Source organism: Hyperolius riggenbachi, chromosome 5 (assembly GCF_040937935.1).
Source record: "Hyperolius riggenbachi isolate aHypRig1 chromosome 5, aHypRig1.pri, whole genome shotgun sequence".
NCBI classification, from domain to species: Eukaryota; Metazoa; Chordata; class Amphibia; order Anura; family Hyperoliidae; genus Hyperolius; species Hyperolius riggenbachi.
The window spans coordinates 331678995-331701699 of NC_090650.1; the positions used below are offsets into that span (position 1 = coordinate 331678995).

At 42.2% G+C, this 22705-nt stretch overlaps 1 protein-coding gene across 4 annotated transcripts in view; it reads right to left on the reverse strand.

Moving 5' to 3' along the window:
- Window positions 1–7766: 7766 nt before the first annotated feature.
- The window catches only part of KLHL14 (kelch like family member 14), a 125877-nt gene continuing 110938 nt past the window's right edge, over window positions 7767–22705 (reverse strand). For all 4 annotated transcript variants that reach the window (XM_068234743.1, XM_068234742.1, XM_068234744.1 and 1 more), the window contains 4 exons: window positions 20586–20776; window positions 14585–14743; window positions 11167–11324; window positions 7767–8473 (listed from right to left, as the gene is read on the reverse strand). In XM_068234743.1, coding sequence (XP_068090844.1) covers window positions 8333–8473; window positions 11167–11324; window positions 14585–14743; window positions 20586–20776 — 649 coding nt within the window. In that variant the 3' untranslated portion in view covers window positions 7767–8332. The remainder of the gene's footprint in view (window positions 8474–11166; window positions 11325–14584; window positions 14744–20585; window positions 20777–22705) is intronic.

Genomic DNA, 22705 nt, shown 5'->3' on the forward strand with positions numbered 1-22705 from the left:
TTTATGCAGCTTGAAAATGGACCAAATCGAATTTCACCTCAGCAGGATTTGATTGGCTTATAAATCTCCATACAAAATTTGCATAATGGTGCATCAACTCGATATTATTTGCATTTCATTGACCATCCGTAGTTGGGAAGGATATGCTTTGTGATGCACCTGCATTGAATTCAGCTGTAATTTGTTGTGTTGTTGCCCTTTTGTTGCTGCAGACTATGCGTGCTACATGCCTTTCACCTCTCGTTCGCCATCCTTTTCTTTACCATAATAGTCCTTATTGCCTGAAGTATTTTTCTCAGCTGCCACTCTCTCAACACCCGAGATACTGTTGGGTGAGATAATCGTAAAAGAGTCATCATTTCAGAGATACTAGCGCCAACTCTTCTTGCACAGATGATCATCCCTCATTAAAAGTCCCTTAAATCTCCATCGTCCGAAGCTGAGAGTTCCTTATATATGCAACTCTGCGATGTTATGTCACTCTACATTACTGCTGGACTCAGTGGCGTAGCTAATGAGCTGTGGGCCCCGATGCAAATTTTACAATGGGGCCCCCCAAGCACTCTGTACATAACAATTGATACGGCGCACCAAAACCTGCCAATGGCAACTACAGAGTCAGAGGAGCAAGAAGGGGATGGGAAACAGTGTGTTAGTGATTACAACTATTCAAAGTATCTATAGAAGTGATTATTACCAGCACAGGACCAATAGAGAGCTTATACTGTAGTTGTGGGAGGGCCCTTCGGGGCCCCTCTGGCCCAAGGGCCCCGATGCGGTGGCTATCTCTGCACCCCCTATTGCTACGCCCCTGGCTGGACTGGTTTACATTCAGAAAAGGGGTGTTTCTAAGTTTTGGGCCACTCAGTGTATATTTATGGATCACCTTGAATTTATGCGTGACATTTGATGAGGCTGATCTTCGCCAAACAGGTTGAGGATCCCTGACTTATAGTATAAAGCAACCTCCACACATTGGGCTTGATTCACAAAGCGTTTGCGCGCTAAAATTTGCGATTGCGTGTAAAGACCGTTAGGCGCGTTATAGCACACGTAAAACGCTAGCGCGACCGTGATAAGGGTTATCATGGCTTTGTGAATCAAGCTCATTTTGTGATATTCATGTATTGAGTATGAAGCAACTTCCACTCATCCTACAATACACCCCCCCCCCCCCCATCATTCACACTAATGCGCATTGCAAGGTACCGTATGAAGACATTTTCAGCCAAACCAAGTCTAAGAAGAAAACACACGAAATATCAGATTTCAACACCAAAAAAATGAAACACCAAAAGATTAATTCTTACATAAAGTTTTATTTAAAGTTTTCTCCCTACAAGCAAGCTCAGTTTATACATTCTGATACTGTACAAAATTTACATCCATTTTATGATTTGTTCAATAACACCGCTTTCCTTGGTCATGCCTTCTTGAAAGATAGAAAGCTTTAAATTAGCATGGTAAAAAAGGAACCATTCAAAGGACAACAAATAGCCTTTTAAAGTTACAATTCAGAAGATTGCACATTTTATTAGACAAGTCAGGTGACAGCTGCCGTAAATTGTTCTGAAAGTCTTCCAACAATTTTAATACTAAGCAGGGATGCCTCACTTTGTGCCGGAGTAAATTGCTTTTACCGTTTGCTTCCAAAGGAAAAAAAAAATAATCTGTCTTATGCCCAATGTCTTATTTTACAAGGAAATTGGAGTCCTTGGGATACAAAATGTAATTTTCCCTATCACCACTTTATACAAAAACAACATAGATTGTACTTAACATTAATCATTAGTGGGGGTATTTAAATCACACCAAACAACTTGATGTTTTCATTTATTTAAGGGGCTGGTTCTGCTGTGCAACAGGGTGAACAAAAGTAATTACCTTTAAATGCTGAAGTATGCCTCAAACCAGCTAATAACATCGGAGAATTAACATTCCTGTCTCGCTTATTTTATGCATGTTTTGCAATGAATTATAAAACAGTGCTATGACTTATTGACATTTTTTTTTTTTTACAGTGGAAGTTAAACTTCCAAAAAGGGCTATTTAAGCAGTGAGAACACTGACTATTTACAACACGATCAAATAAAATGACCTTTAACTTCCAGTAACCAAACCAGATACACTGTATGGCTGAAATAAAAAAAAAAATAGATAAAAAAAGTTGAATTGGTTATAAAATATGGCATAGCAGAAAAACGTTCCATTGGAGTGCTTACAGGAGGGTGGTACAATACATGCTAGTTAAATGATATGCTGATCAATGGACCAACAGACTTTCAGTAAATGTAGCTACTTGTATTTTGCAGCTTAGCATTGAGGTATACAATGTAGGCTAGGTGCATGCAAAATAAATATATTTTTTGATTCTTAATAATAGGTGCCCCCCAATGCTACAGTACATACAGACACCATTTGATTTTCACCCAATATGGATTTTTTTTATTAGATCGGACAATAATCTGTTGCCTGTTTTAACATCCCTGGCCTACTGGTTTGATTGTGCTCATAGAATTATTGTTTTCATTGAGAGAGGCTGATGCCATAGATAGACTACCCATCACTCCCCTCTCCTGCATAACAATCAACCTGCATGAATGGCTGCAGGGCCGTGCCAAGGCAGAGGCAAGAGAGGCTCCAGCCTCTGGGCGCAGTGTAGGAGGTGGCCCACAACTCACTCAGCTATCATTCCCCTATTGTGTTTGAAGCAGCGAGAAATAAGAAAAGGGATACATGGCAGTAACTGCAAGCCAGACAACTACAGATTAAGGTGTTGGGGGGGGGGGGGGGGTTGGGGGCCCTGGGCCACCTCTTAGTCTAATAGCAATCAGTGTGTGATGGCTGGGTTGGAAGGGATGGAGGGGCGCACTTTAGTGTCTCAGCATTGGGTGCTGGATGACCTTGTCCTGGCTCTGAATGGCTGAACCTAGCATGCGGGTTCATAGCTCTGTTGGCTGTTGCAGTGCCTTGAGAATAGACAGACTATGCCTTTACGTTTGACCATACTTGTCAGTTTGTTCTCATCTTTACTGCACATTCAATACATGTTTGGAATTTACATTGGGAAATATATGAGATCCTGTGATTGGCTTTGACTCTGGGGCTGACCCTAATATGAATGGGGACTCACTTATATTGGCTTGACAGATTTTGTCAACTGGTTTTGATATCATGAATAGTCTGGATCCTTTTATTCTGTGGATCAGTTAAAAATCTATTTTTTTTATCTGAACAATCTGATTAAGAATAGGCTAGTTTGCTAAATATCTCTTGGTTAATGGATACCTTTATTCTCCTACCACTGTTACATACTGTAAATTACTTAAATGCATTAGTTGTAACAAAACCCTTATCAGTAATTGCATGTCTGACTTCTTGCTTTATACAGGTGTTCGGCAGTTATAAGAGGGTGCCAGGAGTGTTTGGGGCAGTGAATCGGAGAAAAGAAAGTCATGTCTGTCACCAAGGCTAAATATTTTCTACATTAAGAAAGGAAAGACAAAAATGTCTACATATAAGTGACTGGTTGATCTTGTAGTGAACCAATGTCCTTAAAATAATTCATGATCAGATTGTCTCGGCACACAAAGGAGTAAGATGAACATAGAGGTTGATTCACTAGAATGCACTGCTGACATTCAGATTACATCCTGATGTTGAACCTATTAATACTTCATGGTTGTCTGACTATTAAATTATATTTTTCCTTCAACCTGTAAAATTTGTGTGCATGTAGAGCCCTGTAGGTAAAACTGATTATATTCTATAATTGTAAAAAGAAGGACCCTTTGCACTTTTATGCACATAATAAAATACAGTACATCAAGAACAGATGCCGGTAGATCAATGTCTTGGAGGAAAGTCAAGGGGAATTCAATGAGCAAGAAACTGAACAAAGTATTAAAAAGAGTAAAATGATTCAAATGAACCCTGTGGACACACTATGTTCTTTTTTTAGGTGGAATCTCGGAAGTATTTGCCAGTTGTAGAAGCCAAAGCATTTCAGTAGCACAAGCACAGGCACTGACGTACTCACCTTCCATTGGGAGTTTTTTTAGAAAATTTAGAAATTGTTGCTCACCTTCATCATTATTACCGTTTTCAAATAGATTATTGAAACTGCATTTGACATTTAATTGCAAAAACATTAATTCTTGGAATCGAAAGACCTATACTTAGGCCTTGTTCACGTTAAGCTCATTTCCGTGCACAATAACGCAGCAACACATTAGCACACAGGAATGCACCGTCTATATGATGCAATAGATATAACAACATCTCTGCATATCAATCAATTCTGCAGTTACAATGTGATATCAACAGCGCATTTCTGGAGAAAATACACAAAAACGTGTGCACACTGGTGTTGAACTTCAAATGCATTGTAACTGAGAGTTTGCATATTATAATTTTATAACATGTGCCTAATGCAATGCACATAGTATTAAGGAGGCCTTACTGCTGCAGCTGATCACAAGTAGCTAGGTACTCATTGCCAACACAGGACAAGACTACGGGATATCACCTGTAAAATAACCTCGTCTCACCCTATATGAGAATGATCAATTTAGTACAAAGCATAAGGGAGCCTTAGGTATATACAAAATGGTAGCAAAATTTTATTCCTATTACTTGCGTACAAAACACCCCAAGAGACACCCAATAAAAAATCCCACCCCTAAAACCACCGTAACCAACTGAATGCTTGGTCTGTGACCTGTAGAAGATAATTGCAGTCCTGGAGTGCACTCCTATTTGAACCAGCGCTGTTATTTTTAAATCTTCAGGCCCATTCAGAGATCACAGCATATATGACAGCCAAGATAGTGTGGAGAGGGAATCTTCATCCTCAACCCGTTTCAAAGCATACCTCTAAACATTGTAGTTTTTACATGCGCATTACAGCCACAACTTGTGTCTAACCTCTCCAACCCTGTGTGGCAGCAGTAGCTTCAGGTAATAACTTTATAGCCTCCAACTCACGTGACCTTGCACGGAACAGTGCTCTTTCACCCCTCCAAGATGGTCTGGAGACCCGCAGTTGACAGCCGTTTTGCCGGCGGGGATGAGCTGCGAAATGGCGTGCTGTACGCTTGGCCGGGAGCAGAGCGAGAGGAAGCGCATGGAGGTACGGGGAGGACGCGGCACCGCCCACCTAGTTGGCGTCACGTGCGCCTGTGACGCCAACTAGGTGGGCGGTGCCGCGTCCTCCCCGTACCTCCATGCGCTTCCTCTCGCTCTGCTCCAGGGCAAGCGTACAGCACGCCATTTCGCAGCTCATCCCCGCCGGCAAAACGGCTGTCAACTGCGGGTCTCCAGACCATCTTGGAGGGGTGAAAGAGCACTGTTCCGTGCAAGGTCACGTGAGTTGGAGGCTATAAAGTTATTACCTGAAGCTACTGCTGCCACACAGGGTTGGAGAGGTTAGACACAAGTTGTGGCTGTAATGCGCATGTAAAAACTACAATGTTTAGAGGTATGCTTTGAAACGGGTTGAGGATGAAGATTCCCTCTCCACACTATCTTGGCTGTCATATATGCTGTGATCTCTGAATGGGCCTGAAGATTTAAAAATAACAGCGCTGGTTCAAATAGGAGTGCACTCCAGGACTGCAATTATCTTCTACAGGTCACAGACCAAGCATTCAGTTGGTTACGGTGGTTTTAGGGGTGGGATTTTTTATTGGGTGTCTCTTGGGGTGTTTTGTACGCAAGTAATAGGAATAAAATTTTGCTACCATTTTGTATATACCTAAGGCTCCCTTATGCTTTGTACTCATTGCCAACAACCTGCACCCTCCATGCACTCCCTACCCTCCCTGGACTTTAGCCAAGTTATATGGTACCTGCAGTGACAACGTTCACTCACCGTTAATTCTGAATCTTATGTTAGATGAGTCTGCAGTGCATCTGGGAGACTTAATGCATCCCCCAGTCGATATGATGGACTCTCCTTCCATGTTCCAGGATCCGCAGGGTGTCAACACAAAATTGCCTCAGAAAATAAATCGATACTAGCATAAAACTGTATAAAAATGTTGCACTTACATACAAATCAGCATTAAAATGGCATGCTATGGCTTGACGTGGAGTGACTGTACTGAGAGGCACGGATGGGAGCCGGGCAGCCATTGTATGGTTTTGAGAACCTGATAAAACCTCTGCGCCTTTTTAATGTCACTTTATATGTACCGTAAGTGCAAAATTTTGAATTTATTACATTTTTTTAATGATTTTAAACTATGGTGGTACCAAATTATTTTCTTTTCTGAGGTGATTTGTGTGATGACAACCTGTGGATCCTGAAACGTGAAAGGAGAGTCCGTTATATAAGCTAGGTGACGCCTTAAGTATCCCAGTTGTATTGCATACCTATCTAACATAGGGTTCTATTCAACCATGAGTTCCCCATTTGGGGAGTGAGGCGGAGGCAATCAACGCATGGTAAGATGTTCCCCTAATGAGGACTTTCTCTCCTGTTTCATGGTGTTAAAGCTATAGAACGCAATGAACTAGTGGGATTCACTGTATTCCATATTGAGTGTGGCTGGACAATTGTACGCTGGCTTTAGAATTTTTTTTTATTTCCATTTTTTTTCAGATTACCGTTTATAACACCTCAACAGCTGTAAAGGAAATGATAAGTTATCCATAGTTCCCCAGGAGCAGAAAACCAGGACTAACATAAGGAAATGCATCTGTTACCATCTGAAAAGATTTTGAATCTGTACCTCTGTAAGCCACCTAGTCTACATGGCCCACATTCAGGAAGGCTACATACCCAGTTAGGAATATTGGATCATAAGGCAAGCCCCTTTAAGGTCTGGAGTCTTTTCAGAGAGTTCCATTGAAAACAGCCTATAGTGTGGGGTGGAGTAATTCATGCTAATGTATTTGGTATTTCTTAATACACTATTACTATGTTATGTTACATTTAGCAACCACAAAAAGTGTTAAGAAATCATAATGAACTGACACTGTTTCTTGACTGTCGCTAGATTCATTGCAGTCCTTATGACAGTGTTTCTCATATAAAATATACAAAAATAAAATACTGTTGCCAACAGCAGCCTGTCATTCCAGTTGCCATACTGTAGTTAGTTCCAGATGATGAGCAGTAGCAAGAAGCACTTATGTTGTGCTATGAATGAGTTTGCTGTAGGCAACATGGCCTTATTCCTTTGGTCCAATTTCACTCAAAGTCCAATATATCTTTGCTATCTGCTCATGCACAAAGTAACAAAGGGACCCAGATATGATTTTCCTGTGGACATTTTCCACAGTTCTATAGATATGTAACTTTACATACTGATTAGTCCATTTTAAGTAATTTGTAAAATTCACAGCTAAGCTAGTGCCAACTAGTTCTAGGTGTCTTTGCCTCTGCACATGTTTACCTGTTAGTGGAAGGTGAAGCTTTATCTTTCTACAGTTCTGAGCTCAGGACCAAGTCACCACTGCTACTTCTGAAGCTCCACGTGGAAATAGTGGCAACTAACAGCTATATGTGCAGCAAAGATAAGGCCTCATCAACCACTACCTTCAGAAATGAACATCTACAGACAGTAAGACATATAGCAGTACAAACTAGATAGCACAGGTTTAGTAGTGAGCAAAAACTTCTCCAGCCAACTGCAATCTGATTAGCGAGCACTGTTTACGTCCCACTTCTTTATCAGCCGCCTGTATACCATGATGACACCAAGCTAAGAAGCAGGAGACCGCCAACTCAAAAAGTCTTTCATTGACTCTTCAGCTGGTTTCAGATCATGTGACCAAATTCTTAAAACAATGTTTTGTTTTGTTTGGAAAAAGTTTGGAGTTGGAGTTGAGCTTTAAACACAGAATTATAAACTGGATGAGGAGGGGGACCTAACCAAGGGCAAGGTCATATTAATAAAAGAAAAAATGACAACCATATGTGCCTGTAGATCAGTTTTAAAACTGCAGAGGAAAAACAGTGCTGCTGGAAGCAGCCAATCAGGTGTAAGTGCTATTTTTGCAACCTGCTCTAGGAAAAGGAAAGTTGGAGTACGAGTACCTACCATGGGCCACATTCCCAATTTTTCCAAACAGTTGTTATAAAAACTGTGCCAGGTGTCTTCAGCTCATAGCATTGTGGCTGCAACACACATACTGAGCTCCCTGTTTTTAAATCAGTACATAACTGAGTATTTCCATCAACCCAACGACAATTTCCAGTGTTGATAAATTCCTCAGACTTTGATGATTTCTGTCCCATTTGTACAACCTTTTAAAGGAACAACGAAAATAATTCCCAAAGAAAAGTAGTCTGTGTTATGTTACAATGTCAATGTTGGTACAGCTTCTATTTGTTGTATGGGACGCAGGCTGGTAGTATGACTGTGGCACATGCTGGGCCGGCCAGAGGTTCAGCAACATCTCCCTCCAGTTCTGTCCAGCTGGCTTTATCAGGACTGTAGCAAATTGTAGATGACTTGTAAGCACCCTGAATACACAGAAATGCATTGTTTAAACACGGTGATAAACAATATGCTGTAATACAGTATATGAACAAAACAAGAAGATATATTACATGTTTATCGTTAATATAGGGATGGATGCACTAAATTTCTTTGATGTCTTTAACACCTCTCTTGTTCACTTAATTTTACATCATGATTCAATAACAATGAACATCCAAGAGATAGGACTAACTAGACTAACTAGTTAACTGTACACAACAGGCACTTAATGATTTTTTTTTTTAAATTATTTGGAATCAACAGTTCTGCAGCTCAGATCTGTTTTTTTGTTTTTGTTTTTTGCTTAAAGAGTACCTAAAAGGGAAAAAATGCCCCTGGGGGTACTTACCTAGGGAGGGGGAAGACTGGATCCTAAAGAGGCTTCCCCATCTTCCTCTGCAGATGGGATCCAGCACTAGCTTCCCTGCGCTTGTCACTGGTCCTGCGCAGGTGCACTAGCAGCTTAAACTCTGGCTCCAGTGGAAATAGCCAAGCCCAATCAGGTCTGCTGTACTGCGCAGGCACGAGCCGTCTGCACCTGCACAGTAAAGCGAACCCGATCTGGCTCTGCTATTTCAGCCGGAGCCAGAGCAGAAATCTGCTAGTGTTCCTGCATGCAAAGACGTATGTTATTGTTTCCTTTTTTGGGGAGCTGTATGCGCTGGAAGGGAGGGACAAAGAGGGACAGGGAATCCTCATTAGGATCCAGAGGCTTCCCCCTCCCCAGGTTCATTTTTGTTTTTAAAGTCTTTAAAGACACAGGTTTTCTTTAAAAACTCATCATCATAACTTGGGAGTATGACATTGTCCAAATTGTCTTAGTATCCTGAAACATTCAAAGTTCATTTCACTGGGACCAAGGGGGTCAAGCCCAAGCCATGAAAACAAAACCACACTCTAATCGCCCTCTACCAAACTTTACACTTAATACAATACAGTCAGGCAAAAACAATTCTTTTGGCACATGCCAAACCAAGACTTGTCAATCGGATAGCCAGATAGAGAAGTGTGATTTGTCACCTAAGAGAACACATCTCCACTTCTCTAGAGTCCAATGGAGGTGTGCTGTACACTACTGCTTGAGACACTTTACAGTGTACTTAGTGATGCAAGGCTTGAATACAGCTGCTTGGCCATAAAAAACCATTTCACAAAGCTCTCTACACACTGAGCTAATCTGAAGGCCATATGAAGTTTGTAGGTCTGTAGTTATTGTCTCAAAGAAAGTTGGTGACTTCTGCACTATGTGCAACTCGGTATGTGCTAAAATTGACTTATTGCACGGGATGTTTATAGAAGTAGTCTGCATGCCTGGATGCTTAAATGTATACACTTGTTGCCATGGAAGTGATTGGAATACCTCCATTCAATGATTTGAATGGCTGTCCCAATACCTTTGGTCATATATTGTAACTGGCACCTGTGTAAATCTGTTTCCTGGCCGGCCAGTTCATTAATCTCAAGTTTGGGGCTTTGATTTGCCCAAGGCCACTACTATTTCCTTCTGAAATTTCCATATTTAGTGGATTCGCTGCTTGATACTACTTAGATAAGCTTGATATCTCTTGTGCTCCTCCAACCCCAGCTAACTTTCCCCTCAATTCACTCATTCAGATGTTCTTGAATGCCAAGAAGGTACAAAAAACAAGTAATGTCTAGCAGATGTCCTTGCCACCCTTGAACAGACGCTATGCTAAACTTTTCTGATCTATACAGTTGTAGTTTTAGTACATCTTAATGAACGATAAACAAAAATAACTTTAAAAGATGTCTAATTTCTCATGCTAGGGCCCTTATCATGTGCCACCTAGAATGTCATCATGCCAGGGAAATGAGCCAGATGACAGCACAGTGCCAACCAGTGTCAGGCAATGTGAAAAGAAATATTAATATGATAGTGGTAATTCAGGGGCTTTACCACAAGTCTCAGGTAACGGAAAATCCACAGGCCATGCTGCACATGCTATCAAAGTTCTGCAGGTCATGGCAATATTTGACATATTATTCATCTGCTGTATCTGGACCTTAGAGCAATGGCAACTCAATATCTAGTGAATGGCACCACTTGACTGAGATGAGATGGCATTGCATCTGGCTCTATGGTGAATACTGCAGTCAATTAATACTATGCCTTCAGGGCTGGCTGCACATTAAAGGACAAGTGAAGCGAGAGGGATATGGAGGCTGCCATATTTATTTCCTTTTAAACAATACCAGTTGCCTGGCATCCTGCTATTTAATGCATCAGTAGTGTCTAAATCACACCTGAAACATGCATGCAGGAAATGCAGTCTATGACTAAAAAGTATTAAAGGCATAGGATTAACAAGACAGCCAGGCAATTTGCATTGTTTAAAAGGAAATAAATATAGCAGCCTCCACATAATCCTAATCCTATCCTTTACATTTGTGTAGCGCTTTTCTCCTGTCAGACTCAAAGCGCTCAACAGCTGCAGCCACTAAAGTCGCATTCAAGGGGCCACCCTGCAGTGTTAGAAAGTCTTCCCCAAAGACATCTTACAGAATAGGTATCGACCCTAGCCAGGGTTCAAACCCTGGTCATATCCCCTCATACTTAAGTTGTCCTTTAAGGTTTTTGGACATTACCAGCTTCTTGGCACGTACGGTTACATCAATGGGTGTCACAACAGGACATAACACAATAAATACTACTTACCATACTCCAACTATAGCCTCCAACAAGGTAAACTCGGTCATCCAGCACTGCACATCCCGGACCACTGCGCCCCTCCAGGATAGGTGTCTGTAGAATATTCCACTGGTCTGCTTTTGGGTCATAGCACTCCACCAGCATAACATCCAGATGGGAGAAACCTAAACAATACCAGATAATGATTTAACTCCTACGGTTTTCAACAAACTCCCAATGATATTGAGATCATCTATTCCTAAAATTATTATAGAAAATTCAGTTTGAAAAGTGACTTATTTGCCTTTTTTTTTATATGTTGCATGTATACATAAAAAGAAAATGGTACAAAAGTGTAAGTATTTACATTTTAAGGCATGTGAAGAAAGGTTTGGTACTAATAATTTCATATGGACACCTTTCTTTGTCTTCTAGAAGACATTTACTAGTCACTAGTGCAACCAATTTCTTTGCTTTAATAAGGCGAACGAAGAAATAGGGCCTTATTATGCGCTTTGAGTCCTATGGGAGAAAAGCGCTTTACAAATGTTATTGTATTGTATTGTATTATTATTATTCAATGTATTTTTTATTCTAAGATTTCTTCTAGGAGTTTTCCATATCTATCTATATATATCAACATGTACAGGAAAAACTCTACATCATTAATGTCTGTGCCCAGCAATATTACTGCCAGTTTGTCCATCAACCCCCTAGTGTCTAAACAGACAATAATAGATGTGTTTGGGTATTACTTACTTACCTACCTACGTATGCAAACTAAAAAGTTGTTTGCAATAACTACAAAATGTCTTATATAACACTAAAAAGTTTCCATTTGAAATACCCTTATACTGTAAAGGTTTTTTGGGGGCTTTTTTGGATGTAGGGGAGACATCTTTTGAGTTTTAGTAAACAGTAACTTTTGTTTTGCATAAAGCTGCATCTGGTGAAGCAGTCAAGGAACAGTATGTACAACTTCTCCAATCTCAACTTGTAAGTCCCTCCTTGTCAGAGGTGTCAATTCAATCTCACTGCTCGCCCTCTTGCATAGTCGCTCACGTTTGGTGGATGGCCATTTTTTTAGCAGATTTATACCTGTGCTATACACTATCCTTTTGATTGATTTAACAATACTCTAGGATTATTGATTGACTTGGAAATTTCCTTGTATCCAAAGCCTGACTTTTCAATCACCTTTTCATACAGTAGTTTGGTGTTCTTTTGTTTTCATGATGTTATTTATGCTATGATGCTCCTATGTGGACCTTCCAAATACACTTGTGTTTATGCTACGAAACAATTACAACCCCCTTGGCTACACACAGGTTATGCCCAGATAACCAATTGTGTGATTTTACAGAGATATGTCTTTGCTTTCATATGAAAGTCTTTTCCTGTTGAACTATGTAAGAAAAGTATTTACATTTCTCATGACTGAAAGTTCTATGACAACTGTGTCTGCTCTTGTCTGGCTATAGCGTAAGCATGTTTGCTCAGCTGGAGCAAGTGAGCATGTTTATAATAAAATGTAAAAAATCAATGAGAGTATCCTTCCGTGGTGATCATCACACCATAAAGCCATATTTTATATAAACAGAAATGTTTTGGGATAGTAATAGTCTTTAAAGGGATAGCAACATGAATGGTAGCACTAATCTATCATAGTTCACAGATAACAATGATAAATTACCACTGTTGTGCCAGATAATGCCAGAAAAAGGGGTGCTACACTATTTCTATTGATCCTTTATTAAGCACATAAGGCAAAACAACGCAACAGCTATACTGGAGTGGCCATAGGTCCTTGCAAACCAGAGGGTAAAATACAAGCTGTAATATCCTTCAAAAGATAATGAAAAGCTGGCACACTTGCCATTCAGTTCATAAAGCGGACTGTATGAGACAAAAATAAGCGATAAGCCTTAAGAGCAGGCCTTGTCAGTGAGCATCTCAACCTGAGCAGGGAATGCAGTACAACATATTTGAAATGAAGAAATGTGGCACTACTTTTAAACTGAAACATAGTCATTTGTTTCATGTACCAATTGGTGGAACCTACATACACATATGCATGCATGGTGTAGATTAGTGGCTGCAATGCCGGGTGGTGATCAGGGCAGCTAACAGCTGTTTTGCGCTATTACATGGTTGTTGACTTGGCTATTGTTGGCACAGCTAGTTCAGCACCCACCAGCCTGTATTCCATTGCACCTCTGGGCTACGGATGTGTGGATGTAAATTCCACCAATGGGTACATGAGATAAACAACTATGTTTTGTTTTTTACACAGTGCTGCCTGTCTTCATTTCACATAACATCCAAGCTGAGCCTCTCACACTCTGGCTTGCATCGTTCTTTACCAACTCCAGTATTGCTGTTGCATTGTTTTTCCTTATATACTTCATAAAGAATTATTCAAACATAATATACCATATTTTTCAGAAAATAAGACACACTTTTTCTTACCCAAAACTGGGGGGAAAAGATGAGTGTGCCTTATATACCCAATATATGGTAAAATGTTGTGCAATGCAGCATGCAATGCTGAATTGTTAGTGCAGTGTAGCTTAGTTGGCAGGGTAGCAGGGGGCTAGTGTAGTATGTAGTCTCGTGTAGTGTATAGTCTAGTGTAGTGTAGTGTATAGTCTAGTGTAGTGTGCAGTATAGTGTATAGTCTAGTGTAGTGTGTAGTCTATTGTAGTGTGCAGTGTAGTGTACTGAAATGTAACTGGTAAGGTCAGCAGGGGTTAGTGTAGTGTAGCTTAGATGGACTAGCTTAGAGACAGTTTTGGAGGGTAAAGGTCCATAAGTTGCCCCTGAACTATAGATACACCTAGGTTTAGTATTTTTCTTTTTTTCCCTGATTTTTTTGTACTGCTAAACCTAGGTGCATCTTATAAACCAGAGCGTCTTATATTCTAAAAAATACGGGGAAGTAGATGGAATGGGGACCAGAATGGAGGCACATGGAATAGGGGCACTATAATCTAGACCCATGCAGTGGAGCCATGGAACAGGAATACTGCAACAGAGCATATGAAATGATGGCAGAGTAATGGATCGTCCAACCCTGCAAGTTTGTTCTGAACCAGCGGTTTTGTTACTGCAGGTTCACATTAAGCTGCTGTATTTTTAAATCAATATGGGTGAATGCCATTAATTACTACTTCCTAGATAGGTATTTTTGCATTAGATTTATTGGTTTATTGATGGCAGCTGTGTATGAAACATGTTCACACAATACGACTGTGGCTTTTTTAAGACAGCATGGCATAAAAAGCCCCTAAAATTACAGCGTAAATGTGATATTAGTCCAGACTTGATATAAAGTATATATCTACTTCAATAACAACATAAAAAGAAATATCAATTATAGAATGCACGGCTTGTTCAACCATAGTAAAACAGGCATGCTGTTATACATAAAATATGTTAAACTGACCTTTTAAATGGTTTCCACCAATTGCATATAGACGATCATTCATTACAGCTAAGGCATGGATAGCTCTCTTAGTGTTCATATCCTGCTTCCGAGCCCAAACATCCATGACTGGATCATAGCAATACAGCCACTGGACATACTCGCCATTATGAACACCACCTGCAATTTGAATGGTTCATTAATAATGGCAGCACATCACATTGTTAGAAACAGTTGCTAGTATACTGTATATGAGGGAAACTAAACCTTTTATAGTCACTTGTTTAACAAATATACTGTATGTATACAATACTGCAACCCGTCCATTAATGTTGTATAAATGAATTAAAACAATACTACTGTACTGAAAGAATTTCTGTACCATGTTAGCCAATAGAATTATGTAGGTAGAAAGAAACTAGGTTTTGTAAAAGTAATGGTAATACCTGTAACAGTTAAAGAGGAACCATAACCGAGGATTGAACGTCATCCCAATCAGTAGCTGATACCCCCTTCCCCATGAGAAAGCTTTTCCTTTTCTCAAATGGATCATCAGGGAGCTCTGTATGGCTGATACTGTGGTGAAACCCCTCCCACAGTGTGATGTCAGCACCTGGGTGCTGACATCACACTGTGGGACCCTTGTTGCATTGTGGGAAAAAATAACAGCAGTTCCCAAATGCCAAAAATGTATCATCTCTTTCCCCAGACATCACCTGCCAGCAGTAAAAATGTCACCATGTGATAAATGTCAGAATGTAAATCAGGGAGAGGAAAGATTTTACAATGGGCAACCACTGACTAAATCATTTATACATAATTATTGTAAACATTAAGCACTTTTTCATTACGGAATTTTTACTGCAGTTCCTCTTTAAACTAATAAATTAAAGAACATTAACAGAAGGTTTAAAGAGAAACTGTAGTGAAAAGGACATAATAAATACAATTGCTTAAATTTATAGATTAATAGTCTTTGGTGTTTGGCCATTGTAAAATCTTCCCTCTCCCGGATTTACATTCTGAAATTTATCCCAGGGGGTGACATCTTTAGCTCTGCCAGGTGATCTGTGTGGAATGTTCATTTCTGAGAGCTCGGTGCACAGAGGGAGATATTGCTTGCTTGGCAGTTGGAAAAAGCTATTATTTACCATAATCCAAAGAGGTTCACAGACAGCAAACTGTCACGACTATGGTCATGACATTACAATGTAATAGAAGTTTCACCACAATCTCAGCCATATAGGCCCCCCTGATGAACTATTAGAGAGAAGGTAAACATTTCTCGTGGGAAAGGGGGCATCAGCTACTGATTGGGATGAAGGTCAATCCTGGGTTAAAGTTCCTCTTTAAATTGTAGAATGGGTTTCATTTTTAACAATATTGACTTGACTTCATGATCTTCAGCCTGCTGGACGTCTTAAATTCTTTCATGAGCTCCCTGGCTCTTGCCTACTGACCACCTGATACCTAACTGCTAAATAGTATCCAATACAACTATCATCTACATGTTCACTATTTACCTGCATATAGTGTTTTACTTCAGCTAACCTCTGGAAATATGCCTGAGGAAGGGGGCCAGTTCCATGAAAGCTTGCATCATTTTACTTTATCAATTACCCATTAAAAGGTTTTCATTTTACAAAACTTTGTTCTTTTTCTACCTACACAATACTGCTGATAACCTAAACAAGTGTATACTGGTGAAGGTGCAAGCTTATCAGAATCAGTGGCATGGGAAAAGAGGTCACAATAATCACAGCTGTTGTGGAGGTTGGGAAGAGACCAACAGGACAGGTAAGATCAGGGGCGTAACTAGAGGGGAGCAGCACCTGCGATCGCAGGGAAGCCCAGAGCTGCGGGGGGCCCAACTACCAACCTACCCTTCCTCCGATACAGGAGACTATGCTTCAGATCAGGTGTTTTTGTGGCTACAAATGAAGATCATGATGGCCACACTTGTTTTATGACCTTTATGAGATGGGTCCCAAGGCCATGAAGGACACCAAGGGAAGGGGTGTGAACACTGGCGGAGCCCCATGACAGTTTTGCGGGGGGGGGGGGGGCATGAATTTTAGTTACACCACTGGGTAAGATAACCAAAAGCTTGCACCCTCCACTGCCCTACTGCATTGGGAGAAAAGGAGCTGTAAGGGAGGAAAAAACACTACAATGGAGCAAATAAGAGCACTATAAGGAGGTTTTGGAAAGCTCTATAACAGGGCTATGGAGGGAACTACTAGAGTGTTTAAACTGACAAGACACTATAAGGGAGCAGTGGAGACACAACAAGGTGGCCATGCAGGAAGCCACAAGGGAGCTGTGGAGGGCAGTAAAAAGGGAATGTGAAGGGCATTGGAATGCAGGATCCCACATTTTAACACCAACACAGTGGCGTAGCTAAGGAGCTGTGGGCCCCGATGCAAGTTTTACAATGGGGCCCCCCATGCACTCTATACATAGCAATTGATAAGGCGCACTAAAAGCTGCCAATGGCAACTACAGTGTCAGAGGTGCAAGAAGGGGATGGGGAACAGTTTGTTAATGATTATTATCATTCAAAGTATGTATAGACGTGATCATTACAAGCACAGGACCAATAGAGAGCTAATACTGTAGTTGAGGGAGGGCCTTTCGGGGCCCCTCTGGCCCAGGGGCCCCGATGCGGTTGCTACCTCTGCACCCCCTATTGCTACACCCCTGCACCAACACTAATTAAGAACCCTAGTAGTATCGGTGACAATGAATCGGGAGAGCAACAAAATCTTAATAGAGTCCTATCTTTACTTTACTCTGTTTCTCTATCACTTTCACTTCCCGTTCTAATGATTGGGGGTGGGGGGACCAGAAACCAGATTCCCTTTATTGGAAAATTAACAGCAATAATAAAGGACCAACACAGTTTATAACTTTACATTATCGAAATGTAAAATAAAAACATTTCTTGGTGTAGGACATTACAGTTTTGCTGTATACAAACATCAAATGATTATAGGGAGCTGATCTGTTTAGAATACCTAAATCCAGTGATTTCATGAAACCAGCGGATAAGCTTTTGTCTGAACTGTGAGGCCTGAACAGTTATAGATGGGCTTGTGTAACTGGGAACACTTGATCTGAACAGTGGAGAGACAAAAAGAATAGGGGTCGTTCCTGGAACAAGTTAAAGGGGCACTTTAGCAAAAATGAGGCCACTGGGATAACCCTTGTAGCATGTACCCGATAGGAAGAGCGTCAGATGTTAGCTGTAATGATCTGCTCAGCGGTCTGCACGGGCAGACAGCTGTTTGTCCATTCTTTAGGTCTGAGGGCTGCAGGTCTCTGGAAAAGAGACCTGTCTTCGCTTTGCAAGTTTCAGAGTTGCTCTGCTGGTGAGGAATTTGCATATACTTGTCATGCAAATTGCTTAGCTGCTTCTTCTGATGGCTTGCAGTATAAACACCATTTCTTCCCAGAATTCCTGGCTGGTCATGATGGTTTGTTCCTGCTAACTCTCCTGGAAGTATCAGCCTTGCTATTCTTTGCTGGGATTGTCTTAGAGTAATTCCTTGGGACTGCGCTAGGCATCCCTTCTAGTGCAGTCAGGTTGTATTATCTGTCTTGCCTTGTACTGTCTCTCTGTTGCGATTGTCTTGTCACCAGCGGTGGTCGACAGGAAACCGTTCTGTCTGTCTGGAAGTGTAGGCCAGAGCTGCGGTTGCTACTGGCTGCTCCATCTGTCTGTCTGTCTGGGTCGCATCCGCGATGGTTCCTTCTGTGCTCTGTCTGGGAGTGTAGGCCAGAGCTGCGGATGCTGCTGGCTACTCCTTCTCTTTGTCTTGTCTGTTACGAACGCTTGCTGTAGGCTCGCTGAGGTAACCGTTTAGCAAGCGTTCACGTTCTCTTTTCATGTTTGTGTTACTTGGGTAGTTAGGGTGGCACGCTTATCACTGGGTGCCTATCGCGCGATGATCGTGTCTTAAACGTGTTCGCTGTTGCGAATGAGTGCGGTGTTCGTGTTTAGTTAGCGTTTGTTATTTTCCTTGATGTTCTGATCATTGTTATTTGCTGTGTCTTTCTTGCTACACTTGTGCTCTATCTGATTCGGTCTTGTGTCACTATTGGCAATCGCCACTCTTGCGATTGCGTTCCCACTTCCTTTCCGCTGTTGTGTGTTCACCATTGCTGGGTGGTGACTAGATTGGTGGACACACATACATTGGCAATCAATGCTGAGGCGCTACACCTGCTACTGCTGGAATTCTGTTTTGTCCCCACTTTATTGCCTGATGAAGCGGGCTCGGCCTGCGAAACACGTTGCACTTTTGGGGTACCATATAATAAATGTGATTGCTACTTTTCAGACAGTCTTTCGTGTCTGCTTTATGGAGGTAAGTCCACCGCTTCCTCCAAGCAAATTTTAAAGGTTTTATCCACTTTTATTCTGCTGGCGCCTCTGTTCTCCTACTGCATACATTGGCAATCGCCACTCTTGCGATTGCGTTCCCACTTCGTTTCCGCTGTTGTGTGTTCACCGTCGCTGGGTGGCAACTAGATTGGTGGACACACATACATTCTGTCTCTGTGCTCTCTCTCTTTAAGGACTATCTTGCCCTGCATTGCTTCAACTCGTACAATTCCCAATTGGCATCTGTGGCAGTGCAGAGGCGGTGTTCCTTTGCACTCCACAGCTCCATCTGCCGGTGGGAATCTCCCTCTATAGGTGCATTGCACCCAAGCTGGGTTCTATCAAATTACACGCTTGTGGAGGATTTCCGCAGTGTCAGCACGCATCTTGGGCGCTGACCACTGAAACAATCCTGCAATCGTTACATTAGGCAGTGTTTTTTAACCACTTGATGACCCACCCTTTACCCCCCCTTAAAGGGAAGGTCCAAGCAAAAAAAAAAAAAATGAGTTTCACTTACCTGGGGCTTCTACCAGCCCCATGCAGCCATCCTGTGCCCTCGTAGTCACTCACTGCTGCTCCAGTCCCCCGCTGGCAGCTTTCTGACCTCGGAGGTCAGGGCCAAATTGCGTACATTTTTACACATTCCCGCTAGTGCAGGAACATTAACACATACATTTTTACGCGTTAGTGGTGAAACGCGTACATTTTTGTTCCTGCACTAGCTGGAATGCGTAAAAATGTATGCAATGTGGCCCTGTCCTCCGAGGTCAGAAAGCTGCCAGCGGGGGACTGGAGCAGCAGTTAGTGACTACAAGGGCACAGGATGGCTACATGGGGCTGGTAGAAGCCCCAGGTAAGTGAATCTCATTTTTTTTTTTTTGCTTGAACCTTCCCTTTAAGGACCAGCGCTGTTTTGAGTGATCTGTGCTGGGTGGGCTGTGCAGCCCCCAGCACAGATCAGGTTGCAGGCAGAGAGATCAGATTGCCCCCCTTTTTTCCCCCCTATGGGGATGATGTGCAGGGGGGGTCTGATCTCTCCTGCCTGCCTGGGTGTTGCGGGGGGGGGGCACCTCAAAGCCCCCCTCCGCGGCGAAATCCTCCCCCTCCCTCTCCTACCTGGCCCCCCCGGCGATCGAGGCTGCACAGGACGCTATCCGTCCTGTGCAGCCAGTGACGGGACGTCCCCTGTCACATGGCGGCGATCCCCGGCCGCTGATTGGCCGGGGATCGCCGATCTGCCTTACGGCGCTGCTGCGCAGCAGCGCCGTACAATGTAAACAAAGCGGATTATTTCCGCTTGTGTTTACATTTAGCCTGCGAGCCGCCATCGGCGGCCCGCAGGCTATTCACGGAGCCCCCCGCCGTGAATTGACAGGAAGCAGCCGCTCGCGCGAGCGGCTGCTTCCTGATTAATCAGCCTGCAGCTGGCGACGCAGTACTGCGTCGCTGGTCCTGCAGCTGCCACTTTGCCGACGCACGGTATAAGCGTGCGGTCGGCAAGTGGTTAAGGCACCACATTAATTAAACAGCAGTAGTTATTTATTTGGTGTGTTTTTAAGGTTGACAAAAACACTGAATAAATAGTAAAGAAAAAAACAGTAACAATTCGACCAATCTTTCCAAGTTTCTTACCTGATGTGTATATTTTGCCATTATGGACAGCTCCTGCATGAGCTGCCAGAGGCTGTGGTAAGGGGGATACATAACACCATTCATTTGTCTCCAAGTTGTAGCATTCAACGCTTGACAAGTATCCTGTTTCATTTCTTCCCCCGATCACATATAAGTGTTTATCCAGTCGACAGGCATAGAAACTAGCTCTCCTATAGGAAGAATAGATGACAAAGAACACAGAATTACCATCTTGTATAGTGCTTTGAAACATATTTTTTTTATCAGCAATTACATGAAAATAGTTTACTGTAAATTGTAGTAACCCCAGTTCAATGAACTTTACTACGAGTTTAACTTTCTCTTCTGTTTGCAAATGTAGGGACAGCAAGTTCTTTGGAAAAGATTTGCCAAAGTCTACATGACAGAAAGGAAGATAAAGGAGATACCTTAACAATTATAAATTATCTTGACATTCACTATCCTTATGGTCCTTCAAGGGTCATTGTTTCCAATTTACTAAAAGAAGCACATCATCAAATTTTCTTTCTTCAACTAGCATTTCTTTTTCCTTCCAGTTAAGCTGGAGAGAACACAACATTTATGTGCCCAGACAGACACAAAAGCTGCAGACTCTACAGATAGTAAACACATATGAATATCAGAATATATGGACTGTCTTAAGAACATACAGATATCAATTTGAGGATTAACTTGTTGGGGAGAGAAACTTAAGATCTTTGATAAATCTGAGGCAAAGAAAATATGGAGAAAAGTAGCACTCTAGAGCAGGGGTCTCAAACTCAATTTACCTAGGGGCCAGAGGAGGCAAAGCCGGGATGAGGCTGGGCCGCATAAGGGATTTCACAAAATCAGCAGCTCCAACTCCCGTCAATCGCGGCGCATCGCCGCCTCTCCCCGCCCCTCTCTGTGAAGGAAGAGTGAGAGGGGCGGGCAGAGGCGGCAATGCGCCGCGATTGACGTCAGGAGGGGCAGAGCTGAAGCTGAAAACTCTGCCCCTTCCAGGAAATGCCGGCGGATTGCCCCTGGGCAATTTGGGGGCTCTGCAGCCCTCGTTTAGTGGCGGGGATGCGGCGGATTACTTGGGAGCACTGAAGCGAACTATAAGGAAGCTTTTGCCGGCGCAGGCCACAAAATATTGTATCGAGGGCCGCAAATGGCCCGCGGGCCACGAGTTTGAGACCCCTGCTCTAGAGTATACTGATTTTCTTATTTATCCAACACTTCTATTTTCACAGTGTAATTTTTCTAGTAGAGTTGTGCAAAATAAATAAATAAATAACACAAGCAGATAGAACCATTAATGGATTGGAACATTCTACATTTGTTGCAACTAGCTGCTGGCTTGAGTGTGACATTTAGAAAATCTGTGCATGGCATTGGATCCATCAAGATGTTTAACTCTAGTTTTGATCAGAGAAAATGATAAAGGAGGCATTAAAAACATTTGACTTTAAGAGGAACTTTAACGAAGGATTTAGAAAGGGCCGTATTTAATAAAGGAGGCCCTGCATGGGTCTGTGGCAAGCATGCCTAGTTTAGGTTTGTCATGAGGTGAATTTAGAATTCCCTCTCTGAGGTAGCAGGCAAGGTGATTGGTTGTTAGGATAGATATGAGATATGAGTATCTGGGGGAAATTTCCCCCAGAGTCAGTAAGGTGGGTGAATGATGATTGGTCGGCAGATTGCAAGGTAGGAGTTCTGCCAGGCTTTGCTGGGGCTAAACATTGTTGCAGCAACCAATCAAGGGGGTTTTGAGGGTATATAAGTAGGGTCCGTTCCTCACATAGCTGCCTTTTACCTTAGGTGGCTAAGGACGAGCTCCCCACCCTCCACGCCCTGCTTGTATTTAGAACGTTGTTGTCAATCTTTATGGTAAATGGGTAAGAATATTTAGTGTGGGGTCTGAATGTTGTTCTTTTGACACAGTCGATCATGAAATCTTACTCAACAGGCTACAAGAGTACTGTGGCATAGATGGCATTGTTCTCCGGTGGTTCAACTCCTTCCTGGCTGGCAGAACACAAAGGGTAGCCTTAGGGCCCTTCCTCTCCAACTCTGTACCACTAAAATACGGTGTACCTCAGGGCGCAATATTATCCCCTTTACTGTTCACCATA